Source organism: Delphinapterus leucas, chromosome 6, assembly GCF_059928025.1.
Source record: "Delphinapterus leucas isolate spDelLeu-1000000601 "Yukka" chromosome 6, BTC_Dleu_Yukka2, whole genome shotgun sequence".
Taxonomy (NCBI): Eukaryota; Metazoa; Chordata; class Mammalia; order Artiodactyla; family Monodontidae; genus Delphinapterus; species Delphinapterus leucas.
The window spans coordinates 22711508-22733903 of record NC_143134.1 but is presented as its reverse complement, the minus strand read 5'-3'; the positions used below and the strand labels follow the sequence as shown (position 1 = coordinate 22733903).

At 41.9% G+C, this 22396-nt stretch overlaps 1 protein-coding gene across 8 annotated transcripts in view; it reads right to left on the bottom strand.

Annotated features, from left to right (window-relative positions):
* Positions 1-403: 403 nt before the first annotated feature.
* Positions 404-22396, bottom strand: part of TNFRSF10B (TNF receptor superfamily member 10b) — a 48246-nt gene continuing 26253 nt past the window's right edge. For 5 of the 8 annotated variants that reach the window (XM_022595055.2, XM_089912818.1, XM_089912815.1 and 2 more), the window contains 6 exons: positions 21905-22016; positions 20635-20888; positions 20070-20101; positions 19413-19595; positions 4003-4078; positions 404-2813 (listed from right to left, as the gene is read on the bottom strand). In XM_022595055.2, coding sequence (XP_022450763.2) covers positions 2500-2813; positions 4003-4078; positions 19413-19595; positions 20070-20101; positions 20635-20888; positions 21905-22016 — 971 coding nt within the window. In that variant the 3' untranslated portion in view covers positions 404-2499. The other 3 variants (XR_016393503.1, XM_089912814.1, XM_022595056.2) reach the window with 3 other exon arrangements.

Sequence of the window (22396 nt, the reverse complement as noted above, 5' to 3'; positions counted from 1 at the left end):
GGAGTGAGTGGAGACGGATCAAAAGATGGGTGCATGGGCAAATGGATGGAGGGGTGAGTAGATGAATTACAACTTCTGTAATATATTATATGGACCTAAAAAAGGCAAGAGCTTCTCTGTGCACGAGGACATGCTGTGTGCTGGGGACTTCTCGAGAGGGAAGGCCATCTGCCAAGTGAGTAAGGCCATTTCCATTCTTCCCTTGCCTGTTGTCAGGGCTTCAGTTTCTCTGGGGGAGGGGCTGTGTTGCCTCTACTGTCTTTGTGGAGACCCCTGGGACTTCCCATTTCCTCCCTCTACATGTCTTCCTGGCCTCCATTCCTTGGCAGAGTCCCCCAGGATAGCCCCTTCCTAAGCCCCTTGCACATAAGGGCATCTACTGGCAGCACCCTCAAACAGCATCTTTTTATGAGGCACACTTTAAAGTTTTTATTGAAGTATAACATACATACAAAAGAATATATTCGTGCTCTTTTCATAAGTCGGATGAATTTTCACATAGTGACGCAACACGTGACCAATCCCCCAGAGGCCCCACTCACACCTCCTTCCTATCATCAGCACCCAACAGAAACCACCACCTTCACTTTTGACACCTTAGATTCTGCATGTTCCGTAAGTAGAATTCATTTCCAGTTGTCAGTCTTTCATGTCTTAACATTGTATTTGTGAGATTCATCAATACTGTTACATGTAGTTATAGTTTGTTCAGTCTCCTTGCTCTAGAGGACTCTATTGTGTGAATGGAATTCTATGATCAGTTCTACTCTTGATGGGTATTTTAGAGGTTTCCCAGTTTTTCATTTCATTTCACTTCCAAATGTTTTCTCTTGTATTTCACAGAAGCCCTTGAGTAGAATTGTTGGATTAAAAGGTATGTGTATATTCAGCTTTGGCAGGTATTTCCAGACATCTCCAAAGAGGTTGCACACTTTCCACTCATTCCAGCAGTGGATGAGAGTTTAATATTTATTTATTTTATTTATGTATTTTCTTTATTTTTTTTGGCTGTGTCGTGTCTTAGTTGCACCACAAGGGACCTTTGTTGAGGCATGCAGGATCTTTCGTTATGGTGCATAGTCTGCTCCAGTTTCTCTCTAGTTGTGGATCTCAGGCTTCTCTCTAGTGGTCGCGTGCGGGTTTTCTCTCTCTAGTTGCAGCATGCGGGGATCCGGAGTGTGTGGGCTCTGTAGTTGTAGCACGTGGGCTCTCTTGTTGAGGCACACGAGCTTATTAGTTGTGGCGTGAAGGCTTAGTTGTAAACCAACTGTAGTTCAATTTTTAAAAATGGAAAATTTTTAAAAAATAAAGTATACATTCTAATGGTAAAAAGAAAAAAAGAATTTGTGTTTATGTGTTCCCTTTCATGCAGAAGTGGGATGCTTACAGAGGCACTAAGCTCCTCATATTTGGAATCTGTACCCTAAAAAGGCTGTTCTGGGACTCAGACCACCGTAAGTGAGAGGGCTCATCTAGTGCTGAGTCAGCCAACATTGAACACAATCCATGAGCACTGTCCACTCTTCCTCCCAGAGACCATGGCAGACATTAGGAGCAGATCCCTGTCCTCTCTCCCTGGAGCCCAGATAGAACTGAAGGTTCACTAACAAAACCAGACGTGGCACATGACGTAGAAGCTATTTGACACTCACGTGTCCCACCCATGTCCCACCCTTCCCACTCAGGTCCATAGATGAACAGGAGGAGGCCCATGCATGACAGCCCAGTTCATGGATACCAGACACAGGGCTGCATGTGGATGCTACTTCTCCTCACTCTCTCCTCATTTGTAAACATCTACCAATAAATAATATAAATAATCCCACACCTATAAAATTGTCAGTTGGAAATGATGGACACTTTAAAAGTTGCTGGTCATCTAATCCTAGACAAAGTCAAACTCCCAGATGAGGGAGAATTGATCCCACCAGTGCCTCCCACTGCAGTGGGCTTCGTCCTCCCTGCTCTGTATTTTTACTGATTTTATGGTTGCCTGCTCCCATCCAGGGAACCCACGTAGTCAACCTAGTAAGTAACCTTTCCAAAAGGTTTCCCACGTTCATATAAATCTATACAAAAATATTAAAATGGAAAGATGCTTATCATAAAATATTAAGTCATCATTAGACATAATTAAGTACACACATAACATGGGTGGATCTCACAATATAAAAAATACAAGTAAAACGTGCAGTTCTGGTAGGATGACAAAGTGCTCTGAACTAAATGACATCCTAAATCAACTCTCAGTACATACACGAGCATAAATATTTATAAATATTTCCACCATCATTTATCAATGACACTTCATAAAAATTACTCATTTTACTGAAAAGTTCTAGAACTCTACAACTTCTGCACATATCGGATGATAGTGTTCCTTCAAGTATTCGTCAAGTACCGGCTGTTTCATCCAGGCTGGTGTCCAATCATGTGTCCCTTTCCAGAAGAAAAGGTAAAGTAGGGAAGCTGTAGTTTCATAAAGAGATTCTTTTAGACTCAGGACACAGCAGAGCCTGCTTCACCATCTTCATAGACATACTTTCCCGAGCCCAACAGGTGGTCCCGAATTGTCTCCTTTGCCAGTCTTTCCCCCAGCGTTTCCAAGGCATCCAGCAGGGTGTTGACTGAGGCCGCCCGTCCCTTGTTGCTGACCCAGGTCTCTAGCATTTCATACAAGGCATCCCGAGGGACCCGGACCCCTTCTCTGGCCAGAAGGATCTCATTTCGCGTGAGGCCCAACTGCCTCATGAGTGAGTCCCAGGAGTTAGGGGACACGGCGGTTGCAAAGTAATCGAAGAATAGTCTCAGACCTAGGTTGAGGGAAAGTCAGAGAGACAGAGTTGGGACAGGCTTCAGAAAGGGCAGAGGACCCTCAGTCAGGCCTAGACCCCAGGGTGGGAGCTGAGGAGCGCCCCCTGCTGGTGAACCTGCTGCTCTGCGTCCCTGACATGCTTCCCATCAGCAGAGAATCAGGCCACACTGCCTAGGCCTCACCTGTGCCCAAAGCACTGCAGGGAGTCCAGGTCTCCAGAGAGTCCTGCCCTAAGCGGGGAATGAGGGCCCACCAGGGAGGGGAGATGGACGTCATGGAGGGAGAAGGCAGTCTGTGGTAGGAGACAGAGGGCGGGACACAGTGGTGCAACAGACCTCAGAGGAGGGCACCTGCCGTTCTCACGAGAGTGAGGTCACCTGGCTGCCACCTCTGCAGTGGGGACAGAGCAAGGGCCTGGAGGGAGGAAGGTCTCTGGCCTCACGCCCAGCTCGGCCTCGCTGACTGACACTGTGGCAGAGCTAGATGGGGACAGACTCGGAGCAAGAATTTAACCCGTAAAACGGAGCCAACACCACCCACCTCACGGGACTGTACTGGGGATTCAATGAGACGTGTGTGAAATGTAGTGCACAACACCGTCCATAGGTACATAAGGTGGGCCCCGGATACAAATTTATATTTTCTAACAGCTACCCTGAAAAACGTAAAAAGTAACAAGTAATAACTAATTTTCATAAAATAGGGTACTAACTCAATATATTCTAAAAATTTTCATTTCAACATGTAATCAATATACAACAAACTGTTAATGAGACATATTACAGTCCTTTTTCCTACCAATTCTTTGCAATGCAGTATGGAGTTACACTACAGCTCATCAGATTTGGCCACAGGTCAGGTGCTCCACAGCCTCCTGCGGCCCCTGGGTGCCCTGCTGGACGGCACAGCCCCTTAGATGCCTCAGGGTGGGCCAACCTGGCCCTGAGCAACAGGGGAGGAGGGAGGATGGGGGGCAGGGAAGGACAGGGAGGTGTTAGGGGACACTGTTAGGGGACAGAGGGGTGCAGGGTGGGGAGAAGAAGAGGGTCAGAGAGGGAATTAGAGTCCCGAAGGTCCAGTGACAAGCCATCCCTGCTCTGAGTTGCCCTAACAGCTATGGGGACGGCAGTTAGGACACTGTCCCTCCTCCCTCCACTCCTGCCCCAGTGCCCGGGGAAAGCACTCACTTTCAGTGGGGTCTGCACCGTTTGCTGGAACCAGCAGCCTTCTTCTCGTGTGAGACGCTTCAGCTTCTGCTGGTTCCTGTAAAACACAGTGGAGAACAGCCTTGGTCTTAATCAGGGGTCCTGGGTTCCAGAACTGAGCCCGGCAACCAGCCCGCTGTGTGACATGGGCAGCCACCTTCCCTCCCGAGTCTCTATGGAGATGGAGAGGAACCTCTCACCCTGAGCAGTTCACAGGCTCATGTACTCATGGAGGGACATGTTCCCTGCAGTAATGCTCACTTCTTAAGTATCTGCTCCAGTTTTGACAACTGTATACAGCTGAGTAGCCATCAACCAATCAAGACACAGAACATTCCCAGCACCCACATAGTCCCTTCTGCCCTTCTAGTCCTTTCCCACCCACCTCGTCAGGAGACAAGCACTCCATCCCAGCCTTCTTGTGACTCAAATGAAGAGTATTTACAAGGGCATTTTGGAAAATCTAAAGTAAGTGTCTATTCCATGTACATGAAGGTGCTTTGATCAGCAATAATGTACCATATCAATAGCCTAAATAAGGGAATGAAAGCATCTGATAGCCTCCATGGAGACTGGAAAGGCATTTGGTAGAAGTAAACATGAACTCTGACTTCTTAAAAATACCTAAAAATAGGAGGCTGCATCCACAATGATAAAATTTTCTATATGAACACAAGAGTCAACATCATTCCCAATGGTGAAATGTTGGAGGCATTCCCAATGAAATCAAATGAAGACCAAAATATCTGCCTTCTCTAAGCATCTTTGAACATAAGTTCTGGACTATGCAGCAAGCAAGATGTGAAGCAAAAATGAGGCAAGACTAGGGGAAGGGGGCAGAAAAAATAATTATGATTTTAATATGGCTGTACATTTTAAAAACCTAAGGTTTAAGCTACAGTACTTAAAAATAATTATGATTTTAATATGGCTGAATATTTTAAAAACCTAAGGTTTAAGCTACAGTACTTAAAAATGAGTGCATGTCTTGATGAATGTTAAAAACATAGCAGAAACAACATATTAGAAAATGAGATTATAAGAGGATCCAACCATTAAGAGTAATAAAGAAACAGCTTTGACAAGAAATAGGCATAACTTATCTGAAGAACTCAAATCTTATTGAGTCATAATAAAAACCCTTGACTTGAAATGCTATCTCCTTTTTTCATTTTTTCATTCATATATTTTTTCATTGAGGTATAGTTGATTTACAATATTATATTAGTATCAGGTGTACAATGCAGATTCAGAATTTTTAGAGATTATACTCCATTTAAAGTTATTATAAAATATTGGCTATATTCCCTGTGCTGTACAATCTATTTTTGTAGATATTTGTTTTGTATATAGTAATTTGTACCTCTTAATCCCCTACCCCTATTTTGGCCTCCCACCTTCCCTTTCCCCCTGGTAACCACTAATTTGTTCTCTATATCTGTGAGTCTGCTTCTTTCTTGTTATATTCATTTGTTTTTTTATTTCTTAAATGCCACATTAGGTGATAGCATACAGTATTTGTCTTTCTCTGTCTGACTTACTTCATTAAGCATAATACTCTCCAGGTCCATCCATGTTGCTGCAAATGGCAAAATTTCATTCTTTTTTACGGCTGAGTAGTATTCCATTGTGTGTGTGTGTGTGTGTGTGTGTGTGTGTGTATGTGTACATGTATATCTCACATCTTCGTATCCATTAATCTGGGTTTTTTTCTTTCTTTTTTGTATTTATTGTGGTAAGAACACTTAACATGAGATCTACCCTCTTAACAGATTTTTAAGAGTACAATACATTTATTATTATCTATAGGCACGTTGTGGTAATGCAGATCTCTAGAATTCATCCATCTTGCACAACTGAAATTTTATACAAGTCGATTAGCAACTACCCATTTGCCCCTCTCCCCAGCCCCTGGCAAGCATCATTCTATTTCTTGCTCCTGTGAGTATGACTATTTTGGATATCTCATATAAGTGAAATCATGCAGTATTTGTCCTTTTGTGACTGGCCTATTTCACTTAGCATAATGTCCTCAAGGCACATCCATGTTGTAGCATATTGCGGGATTTCCTTATTTTTTAAGGTTGAACAATATTCCGTTGTATGTATATACCACATTTTCTTTTTTTTTTAAATACATCTTTATTGGAATATAATTGCTTCACAATACTGTGTTAGGTTCTATTGTACAACAAAGTGAATCAGCCATATGCATACATATATCCCCATATCCCCTCCCTCTTGAGCCTCCCTCCCACCATCCCTATGCCACCCCTCTAAGTCATTGCAAAGCACCTAGCTGATGTCCCTGTGCTATGCTGCTGCTTCCCACTTGGTATCTATTTTACTTTTGGTAGTGTATACATGTTGATGCTACTTTCACTTCGCCCCAGCTTCCCCCTCCCCGCGGTGTCCTCAAGTCCCTCCTCTATGTCTGCGTCTTTATTCCTGCCCTGTCACTATGTTCATCAGTACCATTTTGTTTTTTTTAGATTCCATATATATACGTTAGCATACGGTATTTGTTTTTCTCTTTCTGACTTACTTCACTCTGTATGACAGACTCTAGGTCCATCCACCTCACTACAAATAACTCAATTTCATTTCTTTTTATGGCTGAGTAATATTCCATTGTATATATGTACCACATCTTCTTTATCCATTCATCTGTCGATGGACATTTAGGTTGCTTCCATGTCCTGGCTATTGTAAATAGTGCTGCAATGAACATTGTGGTACATGATTCTTTTTGAATTATGGTTTTCTCAGGGTATATGCCCAGCAGTGAGATTGCTGATCATGTAGTAGTTCTATGTTTAGTTTTTTAAGGAACCTCCATACTGTTCTCCATAGTGAGAACTGAGGGTTGTCTTTTCGTCTTGTTTATGGTTTCCTTTGCTGTGCAAGAGTTTAAGTTTAATTAGGTCCCATTCGTTTATTTTTGTTTTTATTTTCATTACTCTAGAGGGTGGGTCAAAAAAGATTTTGCTGTGGTTTATGTCAAAGAGTGTTTTCCCTATGTTTTCCTCTAAGAGTTTTATAGTGTCTCGTCTTACATTGAGGTCTTTAATTCATTTGGAGTTTATTTTTGTGTATGGTGTTAGGTAGTGTTCTAATTTCAATCTTTTACAGGTAGCTGTCCAGTTTTCCCAGAACCACTTATTGAAGAGGCTGTCTTTTCTCCATTGTATGTTCTTGCCTCCTTTGTTGTAAATTAGGTGACTATATGTGTGTGGGTTTATCTCTGAGCTTTCTATCCTGTACCATTGATCTGTATTTCTCTTTTTGTTTTTGTGCCAGTACCATACTGTCTTGATTACTGTAGCTTTGTAGTGTAGTTGGAAGTCAGGGAGCCTGATTCCTCCAGCTTCATTTTTCTTTCTCAAGATTGCTTTAGCTATTTGGGGTCTTTTATGTTTCCATATGAATTGTAAAATTATTTGTTCCAATTATGTGAAAAATGCCATTGGTAATTTGATAGGGATTGCATTGAATCTGTAGATTGCTTTGGGTAGTATAGTCATTTTCACAATATCGATTCTTCCAATCCAAGAATGTGGTATATTTCTCCATCTGTTTATGTCATCTTTGATTTCTTTCATCAGTGTTTTATAGTTTTCTGAGTACAAGTCTTTCACCTCCTTAGGTAGGTTTATTCCTAGGTATTTTATTCTTTTTGTTATGATGGTAAATGGGATTGTTTCCTTAATTTCTCTTTCTGATTTTTCATTGTTAGTGTATAGGAATGCCAGAGATCTCTGTGCATTAATTTTGTATCTTGCAACAATACCAAATTCATTGATTAGCTCTAGTAGTTTTCTGGTGGCATCTTTAGGATTTTCTATATATAGTATCGTCATCTGCAAACAGTAACAGTTTTATTTCTTCTTTGCCAATTCGGCTTCCTTTTATTTCTTTTTCTTCTCTGATTGCTGTGGCTGTGACTTCCAAAACTATGTTGAATAAGAATGGTGAGAGTGGACGTTCTTGTCTTGTTCCTGACCTTAGTGGAAATGCTTTCAGTTTTTCACCATTGAGTATGATGTTTGCTGTGGGTTTGTCATATATGGTCTTTATTGTGTTGAGGTAGGTTCCCTCTATGCCCATTTTCTGGAGAGTTTTTTTCATAAATTGTGTTGAATTTTGTCAAAAGCTTTTTCTGCATCTATTGAGATGATCATATGGTTTTTATTCTTCAATTTGTTAATATGGCGTATCACATTGATTGCATATATTGAAGAATCCTTGCATTCCTGGGATAAATCCCGGTTTTCATGGTGTATGATCCTTTCAATGTGTTGTTGGATTCTCTTTGCTGTGGTTTATGTTATTTTTGCATCTATGTTCATCAGTGATATTGGTCTGTAATTTTCTGTGTTTGTGATATCTTTTTCTGGTTTTGGTATCAGGGTGAGGGTGGCTTCGTAGAATGAATTTGGGAGTGTTCCGCCCTCTGCAGTTTTTTGGATTTGAGAAGGATAGGTGTTAGCTCTTCTCTAAATGTTTGATAGAATTCACCTGTGAAGCCCTCTGGTCCTGGACATTTATTTGTTGGAAGATTTTTAATTATGGTTTCAATTTCATTACTTGTGATAAGTCTGTTTATATTTTCTAATTCCTCCCAGTTCCATCTTGGAAAAATGTACCTTTCCAAGAATGTGTCCATTTCTTCGTGGTTGTCCATTTTATTGGCATATAGTTGTTTGTAGTAGTCTCTTATAATCTTTTATATTTTTGTGGTGTCAGTTGTGATTTCTCCTTTTTCATTTCTAATTTTATTGATTTGTGTACTCTCCCTTCTTCCTTGATGAGTCCGGCTAAGTGTTTATCAATTTTGTTTATCTTCTCAAAGAACTCACTTTTAGTTTTATTGATCTTTGCTATTGTTTTCTTCATTTCTATTTCATTTATTTCTGCTCTGATCTTTATGATTTCTTTCCTTCTAGTGACTCTGGGGTTTCTTTGTTCTTCTTTGCCTAGTTGCTTTAGGTGTAGGGTTAGATTGTTTATTTGAGATTTTTCTTCTTTCTTGAGGTGAGATTGAATTGCTATAAACTTCCCACTTAGATCTGCTTTTCCTGCATCCCATATGTTTTGGCTTATCATGTTTTCATTGTCATTTGTTTCTATGTATATTTTTAAATTTCTTCTTTGATTTCTTCAGTGATCTCTTGGTTATTTAGTAGTGCACTGTTTAACCTCCATGTATTTGTGTTTTTTACAGTTTTTTTTTCATGTAATTGATTTCCAATCTCATAGCATTGTGGTCAGAAAATATGCTTGATATGATTTCAATTTTCTTAAATTTACTGAGGATTGATTTGTGACCCAAGATGTGATCTATCCTGGAGAGAATGTTCCATGTGCAACTGAGAAGAAAGTGTATTCTGCCACTTTTGGGTGGAATGTTCTATAAATATCAATTAAATCTATCTGGTCTATTGCGTCATTTAAAGCTGTGTTTCCTTATTTGTTTTCTGTTTGGATGATCTGTCCATTGGTATAAGTGGGGTGTTAAAGTCCCTTACTATTATTGTGTTACTTTCGATTTCCCCTTTCATGGTTGTTAGCATTTGCCTTATGTATTGAGGTGCTCCTATGTTGGGTGCATAAACTTTTATAATTGGTATATCTTCTTCTTGGATTGATCCCTTGAACATTATGTAGTGTCCTTATCTCCTGTAACAGTCTTTAGTTTAAGGTCTATTTTATCTGATACGAGTATTGCTACTCCAGCTTTCTTTTGATTTCCATTTGTATGGAATATCTTTTTCCATGCCTTCATTTTCAGTCTGTATGTGTCCCTAAGTCTGAAGTGGGTCTCTTGTAGATAGCATATATATAGGCCTTGTTTTTGTATCCATTCAGCCAGTCTGTGTCTTTTGGTTGGGGCATTTAATGCATTTACATTCAAGGTTATTAGTGATATGTATGTTCGTATTACCATTTTCTTAATTGTTTTGGGTTTGTTTTTGTGGGTCTTTTTCTTCTCTTGTGTTTCCTGCCTAGAAAAGTTTCTTTAGTATTTGTTGTAAAGCTGGTTTGGTGGTGCTGAATTCTCTTAGCTTTTGCTTGTTTGAAAATGTTTTGATTTCTCTGTTGAATCTGAATGAGATCCTTGCTGGGTAATCTTGGTTGTAGGTTTTTCTCTTTCAACACTTTAAGTGTATCCTGCCACTCCCTTCTGGCCTGTAGAGTTTCTGATGAAAAATCAGCTGATAACCTTATGGGGATTCCCTTGTATGTTATTGTTTGTTTTCCCCTTGCTGCTTTTAATATTTTTTCTTTGAATTTAATTTTTGTTAGTTTGATTAATATGTGTCTTGGTGTGTTTTTCCTAGGGTTTATCCTACATGGGACTCTCTGTGTTTCCTGGACTTGCATGACTCTTTCCTTTCCCATGTTAGGGAAGTTTTCCACTATAATCTCTTCAAATATTTTCTCAGACACTTTCTTTTTCTCTTCTTCTTCTGGGACCCCTATAATTCGAATGTTGGTGCATTTAGTGTTGTCCCAGAGGTCTCTGAGATTGTCTTCAATTCTTTTTTCTTTATTCTGCTTCTCAGAGTTATTTCCACCATATTGTCTTCCAGCTCACTTATTTGTTCTTCTGCCTCAGTTATTCTGTTATTGATTCCTTCTAGTGTATTTTTCATTTCAGTTATTGTGTTATTCATCTCTTGTTTGTTTATTCTTTAGTTATTCTAGATCTTTGCTAAACATATCTTGTATTTTCTCAATCCGTGCCTCCATTCTATTTCTGAGATTCTGGATCATGTTTACTAACATTACTCTGAATTCTTTTTCAGGTAGATTGTCTATTTCCTCTTCATTTATTTGGTCTTATAGGTTTTTACCTTGCTCCTTCATCTGTGACCTATTTTTTTTGCCATCTTATTATTATTTTTTTGATTGGTGGGATTGTCTAACTACTTGTTTGACCTGAGGCTTCCACCACTGGAGTTTGTAGGCTGTTGGGTACAGCTGGGTCTTGGTGCCGAGATGAGGACCTCCATGAGACCTCACTCTGATGAATATTCCCTGGAGTCTGAGGTTCTCTGTTAGTCCAGTGTTTTAGACTCAGAGTTCCCACCACGGGAGCTTTGGCCTGACCCCTGGCTCGTGAACCAAGATCCCACAAGCTGCAGAGGGTTTCAAGAAAAAAAAAAAAAAAAAGAGAACAATAATAAAGAGTAAAAAATAAAATTAAACTCAGAAACTAACAAATATGTTAGAAAGTATATAAAAATATAGATGAAACAACAACTGGAAGGTAAAACAGGACCACAATATTAAAAAAGAGGAGAAGAAAAAATAAAAGGTGGAAAAGGCCTTGGCTGTGGACATCAGGGCTTAAGCAGTGGTGGGGTTTGGGCACTGGGTGGGGCCTATGCTTAGGACTCACAGGGCTGGGACACACCCTGGGGTGTGTGAAGGGTAGGGCTTAGGCTCAAGCCTGAAAAGGGGCCCAGGTCTCTGGTCTCAGAGGGTGGGGGCCCCACCTAGAAGCCCAGCAGGCTTCCCAGGCCTGAGTAGGTGGGGCAAACACTCTCTGCTCCTCTCCAGCTCCTCTGGTCCTGGAGGGCTCCTCCTGCCTGCCTCTCCTGTTCTCCCCCCTGGCCTCCTTCCTATGCTCCCAGGACCAATGCAGCCCGGAGGGGGCCTCTGAGGCAATAGGACCTGGCCCAAGAGCCAGGCAGACTTCCCCAGCCGATTGGGCAGGGGAAACTCTCAGTGTGCTACCCCCTGATCCAAGCCCCTGAGAGTCCCTCCAAGCATGGGAACCCCTCCCTCTCAGTCACCCCTCAGGGGTGCTGGTCCTGTCCAGCCTTCACTTCTCCTCCCCACTCAGGCCCTGCATGTCCTACTGGTTTGCTTGGGGGTTCCTCCTTTCTCCGTGGGCATCAAGGTCCCCCACTAGAGTCCAGCAGGCACCCTAGTTGTGGGGAGACATGAATTCTATATCTTCCCAAGCCGCCATCTTGACTCTGCCTCTCCATTCATCTGTTGATGCACACTTAGGTTGTTTCCATATCTTGGCTATTGTAAATAATGCTGCTATGAACATTAGAATTAGTGTTTTCACTTTTAATAAAATATTTACCCAGTAGTGAAATTGCTGGATCACATGGTAGTTCTATTTTCAGTTTTTCGAGGAACCTCCATACTGTTTTCCACAGTGGCTGCACCAATTTACATTCTCACCAACACTGTATGAGGCTTCTTTTTTCTCCACTTCCTTGGTCTTTTTGATGCTAGCCATTCTGAAAGGTGTGAGGTGACATCTCATTGTGGTTTTGATTTGCATTTCTCTGATGATTAGTGCTGTCGAGCATCTTTTCATGTACCTGTTGGCCATCTGCATTTCCTCTTTGGAAAAATGTCTATTTGGGTTTTCTGCCTGTTTTTTAATTGAGTTGTCTGGTTGTTGTTGTTTTTTGATATTGAGTTGCATGAGCTATTTATATATGTTGGATATTAACCCCTTATTGGTCATATCATTTGCAAATATTTTCTTCTATTCAGTAGGGTGTCTTTTTGTTTTGTCAATGGTTTCCTTTGCTGTGCAAAAGCTTTTAAGTTTAATTAGGTCTATCTGTTCATTTTTGCTTTTGTTTCCTTTGCCTTAGGCAACAGATCCAAAAAAATATTGTCATGATTTATGTCAGAGAGTGTTCTGCCTATGTTTTCTTCTAGGTGTTTTATAGTTTCTGGTCTTACATTTAGGTTGTTAATCCATTTTGAGTTTATTTTTGTATATGGTGTGTGAAAATGTTCTAATTTCATTCTTTTATATGTAGCTGTCCAGTTTATCCAGCATCAGTTACTGAAGAGAATGTCTTTTCTACATTGTATATTCTTGCCTCCTTTGTCATAGACTACTTGACCCTAAGTGCATGGGTTTCTTTCTGGGCTTTTTTTTTTTTTTTTAGCGGTACGCAGGCCTCTCACTGTTGTGGCCTCTCCCATTGTGGAGCACAGGCTCTGGACACGCAGGCTCAGAGGCCATGGCTCACGGGCCCAGCCGCTCCGCAGCATGTGGTATCTTCCCAGACCGGGGCACGAACCCGTGTCCCCTGCATCGGCAGGCGGACTCTCAACCACTGCGCCACCAGGGAAGCCCTCTATTCTATTTTTGTAGCTTTGTAGTATAGTATGTCTGTGTGACTGTTTTTGTAGCTTTGTAGTATAGTATGAAATCAAGGCGTATAATACCTTCAACTTTGTTCTTTCTCAAGACTATCTTGGCTATTCCAAGTCTTTTGTGTTTCCACACAAATTTTAAGATTATTTGTTCTATTTCAATGAAAAATGCCATTGGTATTTTGATAGGGATTACATTGAATCTGTAGATTGCCTTGGATAGCATGGTCATTTTAACAATATTAATTCTTCCAATTCATGAACACAGTGTATCTTTCCATTTGTTTGTGTCATCTTCAGTTTCTCTCATCAGTGTCTTATAGTTTTCCTAGTACAGGTCTTTAACCTCCTTAGGTAGGTTTATTCCTAGATATTTTATTCTTTTTGATGCAATGGTAAATGGGATTGTTTCCTTAATTTCTCTTTTTTGATAGTTTGTTGTTAGTGTATAGAAATGCAACAGGTTTCAGTATATTAATTTTGTGTCCTGCAACTTTACCAAATTCATTGACTAGCTCTAGCGGTTTTCTAGGGGTGTCTTTAGGATTTTCTATGTATATTATTATGTTATTTGCAAACAGTAACAGTTTTACTTCTTCCCTTTCAATTTGGATGCCTTTTATATGTATTTCTTCTTGTCTGTTTGCTGTGGCTAGGACTTCCAACACTATGTTAAATAAAAATGGTGACAGTGGGCATCCTTGTCTTGTTCCTGATCTTAGAGGAAATGCTTTCAGCTTTTCACCATTGGGTACGTTGTTAGCTGTGGGTTTGTCATATATGGCCTTTATTATGTTGAGGTGTGTCCCCTCTATGCCCACTTTTTAATTATAAATGGATTTTGAATTTTGTCAAAATGTTCTTCTGCATCTATCGAGATGATCGTATGGTTTTGATTCTTCAGTTTGTTAGTGTGGTGTGTCATATTGATTGATTTGCAGATGTTGAAAAATCCTTACATCCCTGGGATAAATCCCACTTGATCATGGTGTATATATCTTTTACTGTATTGTTGGATTCAGTTTGCTAATATTTTGTTGAGGATTTTTCCATCTATGTTCGTCAGTGACATTGGACCATAATTTTCTTTTTTGTGATATCTTTGTCAGCTTTTAGTATCAGGGTGATGTTGGCCTCATAGAATGAGTTTGGAAGCATTCCTTTCTCTGCAATTAGTTGGAATGGTTTGAGAAGGATAGGTGTTAATTCTTCTCTAAACGTTTGGTAGAATTCCCCTTGAAGCCATCAGGTCCTGGACTTTTGTTTTTGCGGAGTTTTTTGATTACTGATTTGATTTCATTATGGGTGGTTGGTCTGTTGCTATTTCTTCCTAGTTCAGTCTTTGGAGATTGTACATTTGTAGGAATTTTTCCATTTCTTCTATGTTGTCCAATTTATCAGCATATAGTTGTTTGTATTAATCTCTTCTGATCCTTTATATTTCTGTGGTGTTGGTTTAGCTTCTCTTTGTTTTACTTATGATTTTTATTGGCTTGGGTCCACTCACTTTTTTTCTTGATTAGTCTGGTGAAAGGTTCCTCAATTTTCTTTTTCTTTTCAAAGAACCAGCTCTTAATTTCATTGATCTTTTCTATTTTTTTGTTTAGTCTCTATTGCAGTTATTTATTCTCTGATCTTTAGGATGTTTTTTCCTTCTACTTATTTTGGGTTTTATTTATTCTTCTTTTTGTTCCTTTAGGTGTAAGGTTAGGATGTTTACTTTAGATGTTTTTTGGTTCCTAAGGTAAGCTTATATCACTATAAACTTCCCTTTTAGAACTGCTTTTGCTGTGTCCTATAGATTTTTGGATCGTGGTGTTTTCATTTTCATTTGTCTCCAGATATTTTTTAAATTCTCCTATGATTTCTTCAGTGATCCATTGGTTGCTTAGCAGTATACTGTTTAGACTCCACATGTTTGTGTTTTTTGCAGTTTTTTTTTTCTACTAGTTGATTTCTAGTCTTATAGTGTTGTGGTCAGAAAAGATGCTTGATATGGTTTCAAATTTCTTAAATTTATTGGGTTTGTTTTGTAGCCTAGTATATGATCCATCTTGGAGAAATGTTCCATGAGCACTTCTGTACAGCACAATGTATATTCTGCTGCTTTTGGATGGAATGTTCTATATATGTCAATTAAGTACATCTGGTCTAATGTGTCTTTTAGGGCCGGTGTTTCCTTATTGATTTTCTGTCCAGATGATTTGTCCATGGATGTAAGTGGAGTGTTAAAATCCCCTACTCTTGTGTTACTGTCAATTTCTCCCTTTATGTCTGTTCATATTTGCTTTATGTATTTAGGTGCTACTATATTGAGTCTATATATATTTACTATTGTTATATCTTCTTCTTGGATTGATCCCTTGATCATTAGGTCATGTCTTTCTTTCTCTCTTGTTACAGTCTTCATTTTAAAGTCTATTCTGCCTGATATAAGTATTGCTACCCTGGATTTTTTTTATTTCCATTTGCATGGAATACTTTTTTCCATCCCCTCACTTTTAGTCTATGTGTGTCTTTAGAGCTAGTGGGTCTCTTGGAAGTAGCATATATATGGATCTTGTTTTGTAGCCATTCAACCACTCTGTGTCTTTTGATTGGAGCATTTAGTCTTTATTCATTTAAAGTAGTTATTGATAAGTGTGTACTTATTGTCATTTTGTTAATTGTTTTCAGATTTGGGGGGTAATTCTTTTTAGTTTTCCTTTTTTCCTCTTTTGTTCTCTTCCCTGTGACTGATGACTCTCTTTATTGTTATGTTTGTATTCCTTTCTCTTCTGTGTGTGTATGTAATATAGATTTTTGATTTCTGGTTACTGTGAGGTTTATATAATCAAACTATCTATATGTATTTGTGTGATTAATTTGCTGATCTCTTAATTTCAAAAGAATTTTATAAATCCTGCATTTTTATTCCTCTTGTGCCTCAATTTCTGTTTTTGACATCATATTTTATATCATTTTGTTTTCTATATTTCATTACTACTTATTGTGTATATAGATAATTTTACTACTTCTGTTTTTTACCTTCCTACTACCTTTGTATGTGGTTGATTTACTACCTTTACTGTGTATTTCCCTTTACCAATTAACTTTTTACTTTTGTAAGTTTTGTGTTTCTAGTTGTGGGTTTTTCTTTTCCACTGAGAGAAGTCCCATTAACATTTCTTGTAAATCTGGCTTGGTGGTGCTGAACTCTTTTAGCTTCATTAGGTCTGTAAAACTTCTGATACGTTCATCAAATATGAATGGGAGACTTGCCAGTTAGAGTATACTTGGTTGTCGGTTTTCCCCTTTCAACAGTTTAACTATATTGTGCCACTCCCTCTGGCCTGCAATTTCTGCTGAAAAGTCAGCTCATGGCCTTATGGGAGTTCCCTTGTATGTTTCTTGTTGTTTTCCCTTGTGGTTTTAATATTCGCTCTTTATCTTTAATTTTTGCTATTTTAATTACAATGTATGTTGATGTGGTCCCCCTCAGGGGTTATCAGGGCTAGTGCCAGTCACCGGTATGCAGAGCCAGATCCTGAGATCGCTGGATGCAGAGCTATCGGTGTCCCGAAGCTGGTGTCAGCCCACTAGTGGGTGGGATTGGATCCTGGGGCCACTGGCTGAGGGGCTCAAGGTGTCCCCTTGGCCTGTAGTTGGCCTGCTGTTGTGCATGGCTGGAGCCCAGTGGGGTCCCAGAGCTGATGCCAGACTGCTGATGTATTGGTTGGGTCCTGACAAGGCAGCTGAGGGGCTGCAGTGTTCCTGGGGCTGCTGCCCAGTAGATCCTGGGGCTGGTGTCTGCCCACTGGTGGGTGGAGCTGGGTCTCTGGCTGCAGGGCCCTATGATTTCCTGGGACTAGTGCCCGCACGCTGGTGTGCAGGGCTGGGTCCCGGGCCCACTGGTGGACAAGGACGTCCAGGGGCAACTGTCGGCTCAGGTGGTCTTAAGTCAGGCTGCCTGCTGGTGGGTGGGGCTGTGTCCCTGCTGGCCTAGGTGCTTGGCCTGAGGCATCCAAGTGCTGGGTGGGGGTAGGGCTGGATCCCAAGGCTAATAAGCTAGAGGGAGAATTCCAAAATGGTGCTTGCCAGCACCAGAGTCCGTGTGGTAGAATGAACTCCCCCAAATTGCTACCAGCAGTGTCAGTGTCCCCAGGATGAGATCCAGTTTCCTCTTGCCTCGCCGGGACTCTCCAAAATCAGCAGGTAGGTCTGACCCAGACTTCTTTCAAATTTCTGCTCTTCCCTGGGTCCCAGTGGTTGTGAGATTTTATGTGCACCGTTTAAGATGCAGTTTCTATATCCCACAGCCCTCTGGGTCTCCTGAAAGTAAGCCCCACTGGCCTTAAAGCCAAATGTTCTAGGGGCTTGTCTTCCTGGTGTGGAACTCCTGGGCTGGGGAGCCTGATGTGGGGCTCAGATTCCTTGCTCCTTGGGCAGAACCTCTGCAAATGTAATTAGCCTCCCAATTGTGGGTTGATCACCCGGCAATATGGGTTTTTACTGTACTATGTCTCAGCTATCTTGTGGTTCCTTCTTTATATCATTAGTTGTAGAAGATATTTTCTGGTAGATTCTGGTATTTCTCACCAATAGTTCCTCTGTAAATAGTTATAATTTTGGTGTGCCTGTGAGAGGAGGTGAGCTCAGGGTCTTTCTACTCCACCATTATGTTTAATCTCTCAATGTTATCTTCTTTGATAAGAGCAATATTGAATATTAACAAGATCTTAATTCTTCCTAGATTAATTTATGAATTTAAGGTAATACAAAATATTTCAATAATTTTTTTAGGTGTGGAGGATATCTTATAAAATAATTCTAAATTTTATCTGGGTAAACAATAAATTTTGAAAAAGTAAGAGGTATTGCTCTCTCAGATATTAAAACATATTAAACAGTTTCATTGGTATAGTATATAGATGACATGCATAACGATTTCAGCAAAGAATGAGAGAAAATTATACCTCATAGTTACCTGAAATAAAAAGAACTAAGTGGCTGGAGAAAGATTATAGGATGAGGCTTTCATGACTCACTGAGAAACTTTCTATACTGTTTAAATTTTCTCACTGTGGATATGTATTAACTACTGTGAAAAAATGTGAAAAGTGATTAATCAGGATGGGGGGATTATTTGTCTTTTTTGTTTGTTTGCTTCCTTTTATACTTTCTCTTTAAAAAGAATGCAGTATATAGTTGACCCTTGAACAATAAGGGTTTGAACTGCACAAGTCCATTTACATGTGGATTTTTTTCACTATATATGCACTACAGTACTATATGATACACAGTTGGTTGAACCTGAGGATGCAGAGCCACAGACATGTGGATTTTGGAGGGTCTGTGTCCCTATCCCCAGCTTTGTTCAAGGGTCAACTGTCAATGTAGGAAAAAAAACCCAAAAAGAACACTCTAGATGGAAAGAGATCATTGTCCGTTTAAATATTTCACATGTGATGAAGGAGAGGCCAAAAACAGAGGGAAGTAGGAGAAGCAGTTGCTAAATAGGGTTATAGGAAGGAGACAGTGACTCAAAATTCAGGGAGCTCCTCACATCATATCATATCACAAAATAAATTCCAGTTAGCTAAAATTGTTAAATGCTAAAAATCATCATTAAATTTAAAAACTCTAAGAAATTAAAGAATTTCATCTTATGTTGTGGGGAATGACTTTCCAACCTTATGAAGAATGAGAAATGTTTGCACAGGTTGACTACTCAATGTCAAAACTGATGGACAGATATGAACCCAAACTGGATATGCATGTGTGTGTAGACAGTAGAAAAGCACTTCTACAAGTTGACCCCAAAATTCTACTTCTTCTAAGAAGCCACTATACAAATATGATCAGCTATCAGGACTAAGATTTATTTTCATGTATGTTCAATGTAATAATAATTTTGTAACAAATTTGATATTCCTATTATTAGGAGGAATGGCTTACTATATTATTTTACAACTATGCAGTGGAATATTATGCAGCCCTCATTCAATCATTCAGCAAATATGGGAGTGCCCACTCTGTGCCTCCTTGTTCTAGACTGAGGAAACAGTGAGAACTGGACAGATAATAAACAGCACAATATTGCATAGAGCTGACAGTCTACCATATCAGGGTAGCAGGTTCCTTTCCCCTTCAGGACCCTGATATCCCTCTATCACCACTTCCCCATGGGACAGGAGACCTGACCAACATTGGTCTTTCTCTGTTTCTACTTCAGTCCTGGGCAAGAAGAAAGCTCACCACACACTCACCAGTAAATGCTTTGCTTCCACTGGAGACTGTACCGTGACACCTGTCAGCTTGTCCTGCTCCTGGTCTTCTAGGTCCTTCTTGGCCACCAGAATGGACAGCAAATCTCTGTTGATCAGCATGTTGTTATGGGCATTGTCCAGAGCCCCAGGACCTCTTGGGGGACAGGAGCAGCAGAAAAAGACCTTGGGAAGGCAAGGAGCTGATTCAGGAGTCCATACCCACAGATCCCTGCAGCATCTGGGGGAACACGGTGGGCTCTGCCTCCTCACCTACTCCCGTTTGTCCCCCCCGAGGTAGGCACAGACTCAACACATCCATGGTTCTGCTGATGGCACCAGGACCCTAGTGCTGTGCTAAGGAGGATTCAGCACCCTTGCCTGACACCCCCCATACCCCAGGGTGCATCCAGGGTTATGGGGTGAGGGTGCCTCACAAGCAGTAAGAGGGACAGGGCTAGCACTGCCAACCAGCCTTAGAGCTGCTCTCAACAGGCCAGTTGCTCTCCTACTGTCAGCCCAGAGCCCTCAGGCCACTTGAGAGAGCCAGGGACAATAGCATAGGACAAATTGGGGACCGTGTCCACCCAGGGCCTTCTTGTGCATGGGAAGCACTTACTGAGGGCCTGATGCCACCAGGTCCTGGAGAAACCAACTCACCCTGTCCATGCACTTAGGGTCCACACCGTAACCTAGAAGAGAAGAGGCATCAACCTGAGCCGTGGGGAGCGCCCTCCTGCAGCATCTCCCTCCCCAGGGACAGTGCCAGGGACAGGGTGTGGGCTGGGGGCTCAGACACTGAACAAGGAGCCCCGGGCCTGGTGACAGGGAGCGGGCCATTCCAAATCTGGAGAACTCTCGGGGAGGGAGAAGAGAAGGGGGAAAATGACACCCATGTAAAATCTCTGTGGGGTTCTGCTGAACGACCCTCTCCCCTGACTCTTGTCACCCAGTCAAGGTGCTGACCACCTCTCTGCCCTGGCTGGGGGTCCTAAAGAAATTAAGAACTGACCCTGCTCCCTGCCCACCATACTTGGCCAGGGGGAAGAGGGGACCGTCAGCTGAGATGGGGGACTCATGTGATCCCGGCTTCGTAGGAGCAGGTGAGGTGGGAGGTGGAGGGGGATCCCGGGAAACGAAGATCAGAGCCAAGCCAGGAGGAACAGGAGGATTGGGGAGATGGAGGAGGGGGCCAGCACCTCCCTCTTCCCTCCCAGAACCTCACCTTGAATGAAGAACCGCCAGAAAACATACGCGATCGGCACCAGCATCAGGAGGACACCGGCAGTTACAATTCCGATCTCCAGCTGTGAACTGCCCGAGGAAGGAGAGGGAGTGGTGGGCAGTCTCCGGCTCATGGTCACTGTCTTTCCAGGAACCAGGGCCTCCCCACTGGCCTGGGTATCAGATTTTTGGTCCACACATTTGAGGTCACTGAAGGGGTTACAGGGCTTGGCCACAACCATCCCATCAGGGCACCTGGGTACAGACACAGGGAGGACAGGGAGGGGATCCGTCAGGGAAAGCTGGCCAGATGAGGAGAAAGAGGGAACAATCTCTCACCCAGTGTTCCCTGGCAAGACAGTGGAGGAGGGACGGGCTCCTACTGTCTTCAGGGCAGGGTCCCTTCAGTCCCCCTTTCTGGGGAGAAGGATCTGGGCTTGTGCACTCCAGCCCCCAGGAGCTCTGAACACTCCTGCTGAGTGTTCAGAGCTGCCCCTTAAGGAGCTGGGCCTTCTCTGCAAGGCCTGCACTGGCCTCCCTGGGCTGCAGGGGAAGCCTGTGTGAGGGGGCATCTCATCCAAGTCAAGGGTCAGAAGGGTTTGGGCACAAGCCAAGCCTCATCCTCCAGTCAAGCTTTAATACAAGGATCCTCTTGTCCTCCACCTGTTGACTCTTCATATGAATCTCAGCCAGCACTGGAGCGTCAGAGGAGAGCAAATTACTATTGGCCCCTATGTCCCTAAATAGGAAAGATTCATTCCCTCTTATTGAGGGAATGAGGGCTGGATGTGAGGTCAGCTGAGTTGGCTCAGGGCTTTAAAGGAACCTTGAAGTAGCTACATGCTCAATCTTATTATGACTTGGCTGTGGGCACTTTTGTATTCATGGGCCCTCTCCTGCATAAAAAATATTAAAGATTCCATTTTATGACTGAATTGTTACAAAGATGAATATAAGCCCAGCTGCATTCTACTCATTTTTTCCCCTCTTGATATCTTTTTTTTAAAGAAACTAAAACTTCTATTGACTGCATCATGGATCCCAATCAGTGGCCTATTGTGTCCAATAGAAAAGCCGACCTGGCCAAAGGGAAGCGGTGCTAAGGAGGTGTGGGAAGATGCAGGGGGCAGTGCAGGGACATGCAGATGGATGGGGAGGGGCTGCTGCAGGCTCAGGAGACCCCACCAGCACAGGGAAGCCCTGGGGCGGAAGCGGGGCTCTGTAGTATTTCCCTTGAGCTGTTGGGAACCACCTAGGCTCCCACGTCTCACCCAGTGCTGCATTTCTGGCAGAACTCAGGTGAGTCTTCTTCATGGAAAGTTCCAGGTTTGCACTGACACTGTGTGTCCTTAGTCGCCGTGCAAGGGGTCCTCTCTTCTTCACCTGAAGACAAAGGATAAGGTTTGGGGATGTGTTTCCCTTGCGTGACCCTCGAACCTTCTTCACCAACCAAACACCCACCCACTCAGCTCTCCTCAGTTCACTGTAGCTTTGGGGGTCAAATTCTGCAGCAACACATGTGGGGCACATAAAGGACAGCCCCTGTTCACCTGTCACCAATACTCAGAGGTGTGAGAAAAGGACCATGATTCATTATTTAATGCATTAGGACAAGGAGGGAAATCTTATAGCTCACAGGGTCAGTAGGAAGGGCCAGGTATAATCTGAGAGACCCTGGATGGAGAGAAACCCTTGGGTGACTTCCCAAAACCTAGCCCTGCTGGAGAGGTAGAGGGGCCCTAAGTTGTAAAGGCTGAGAGAGG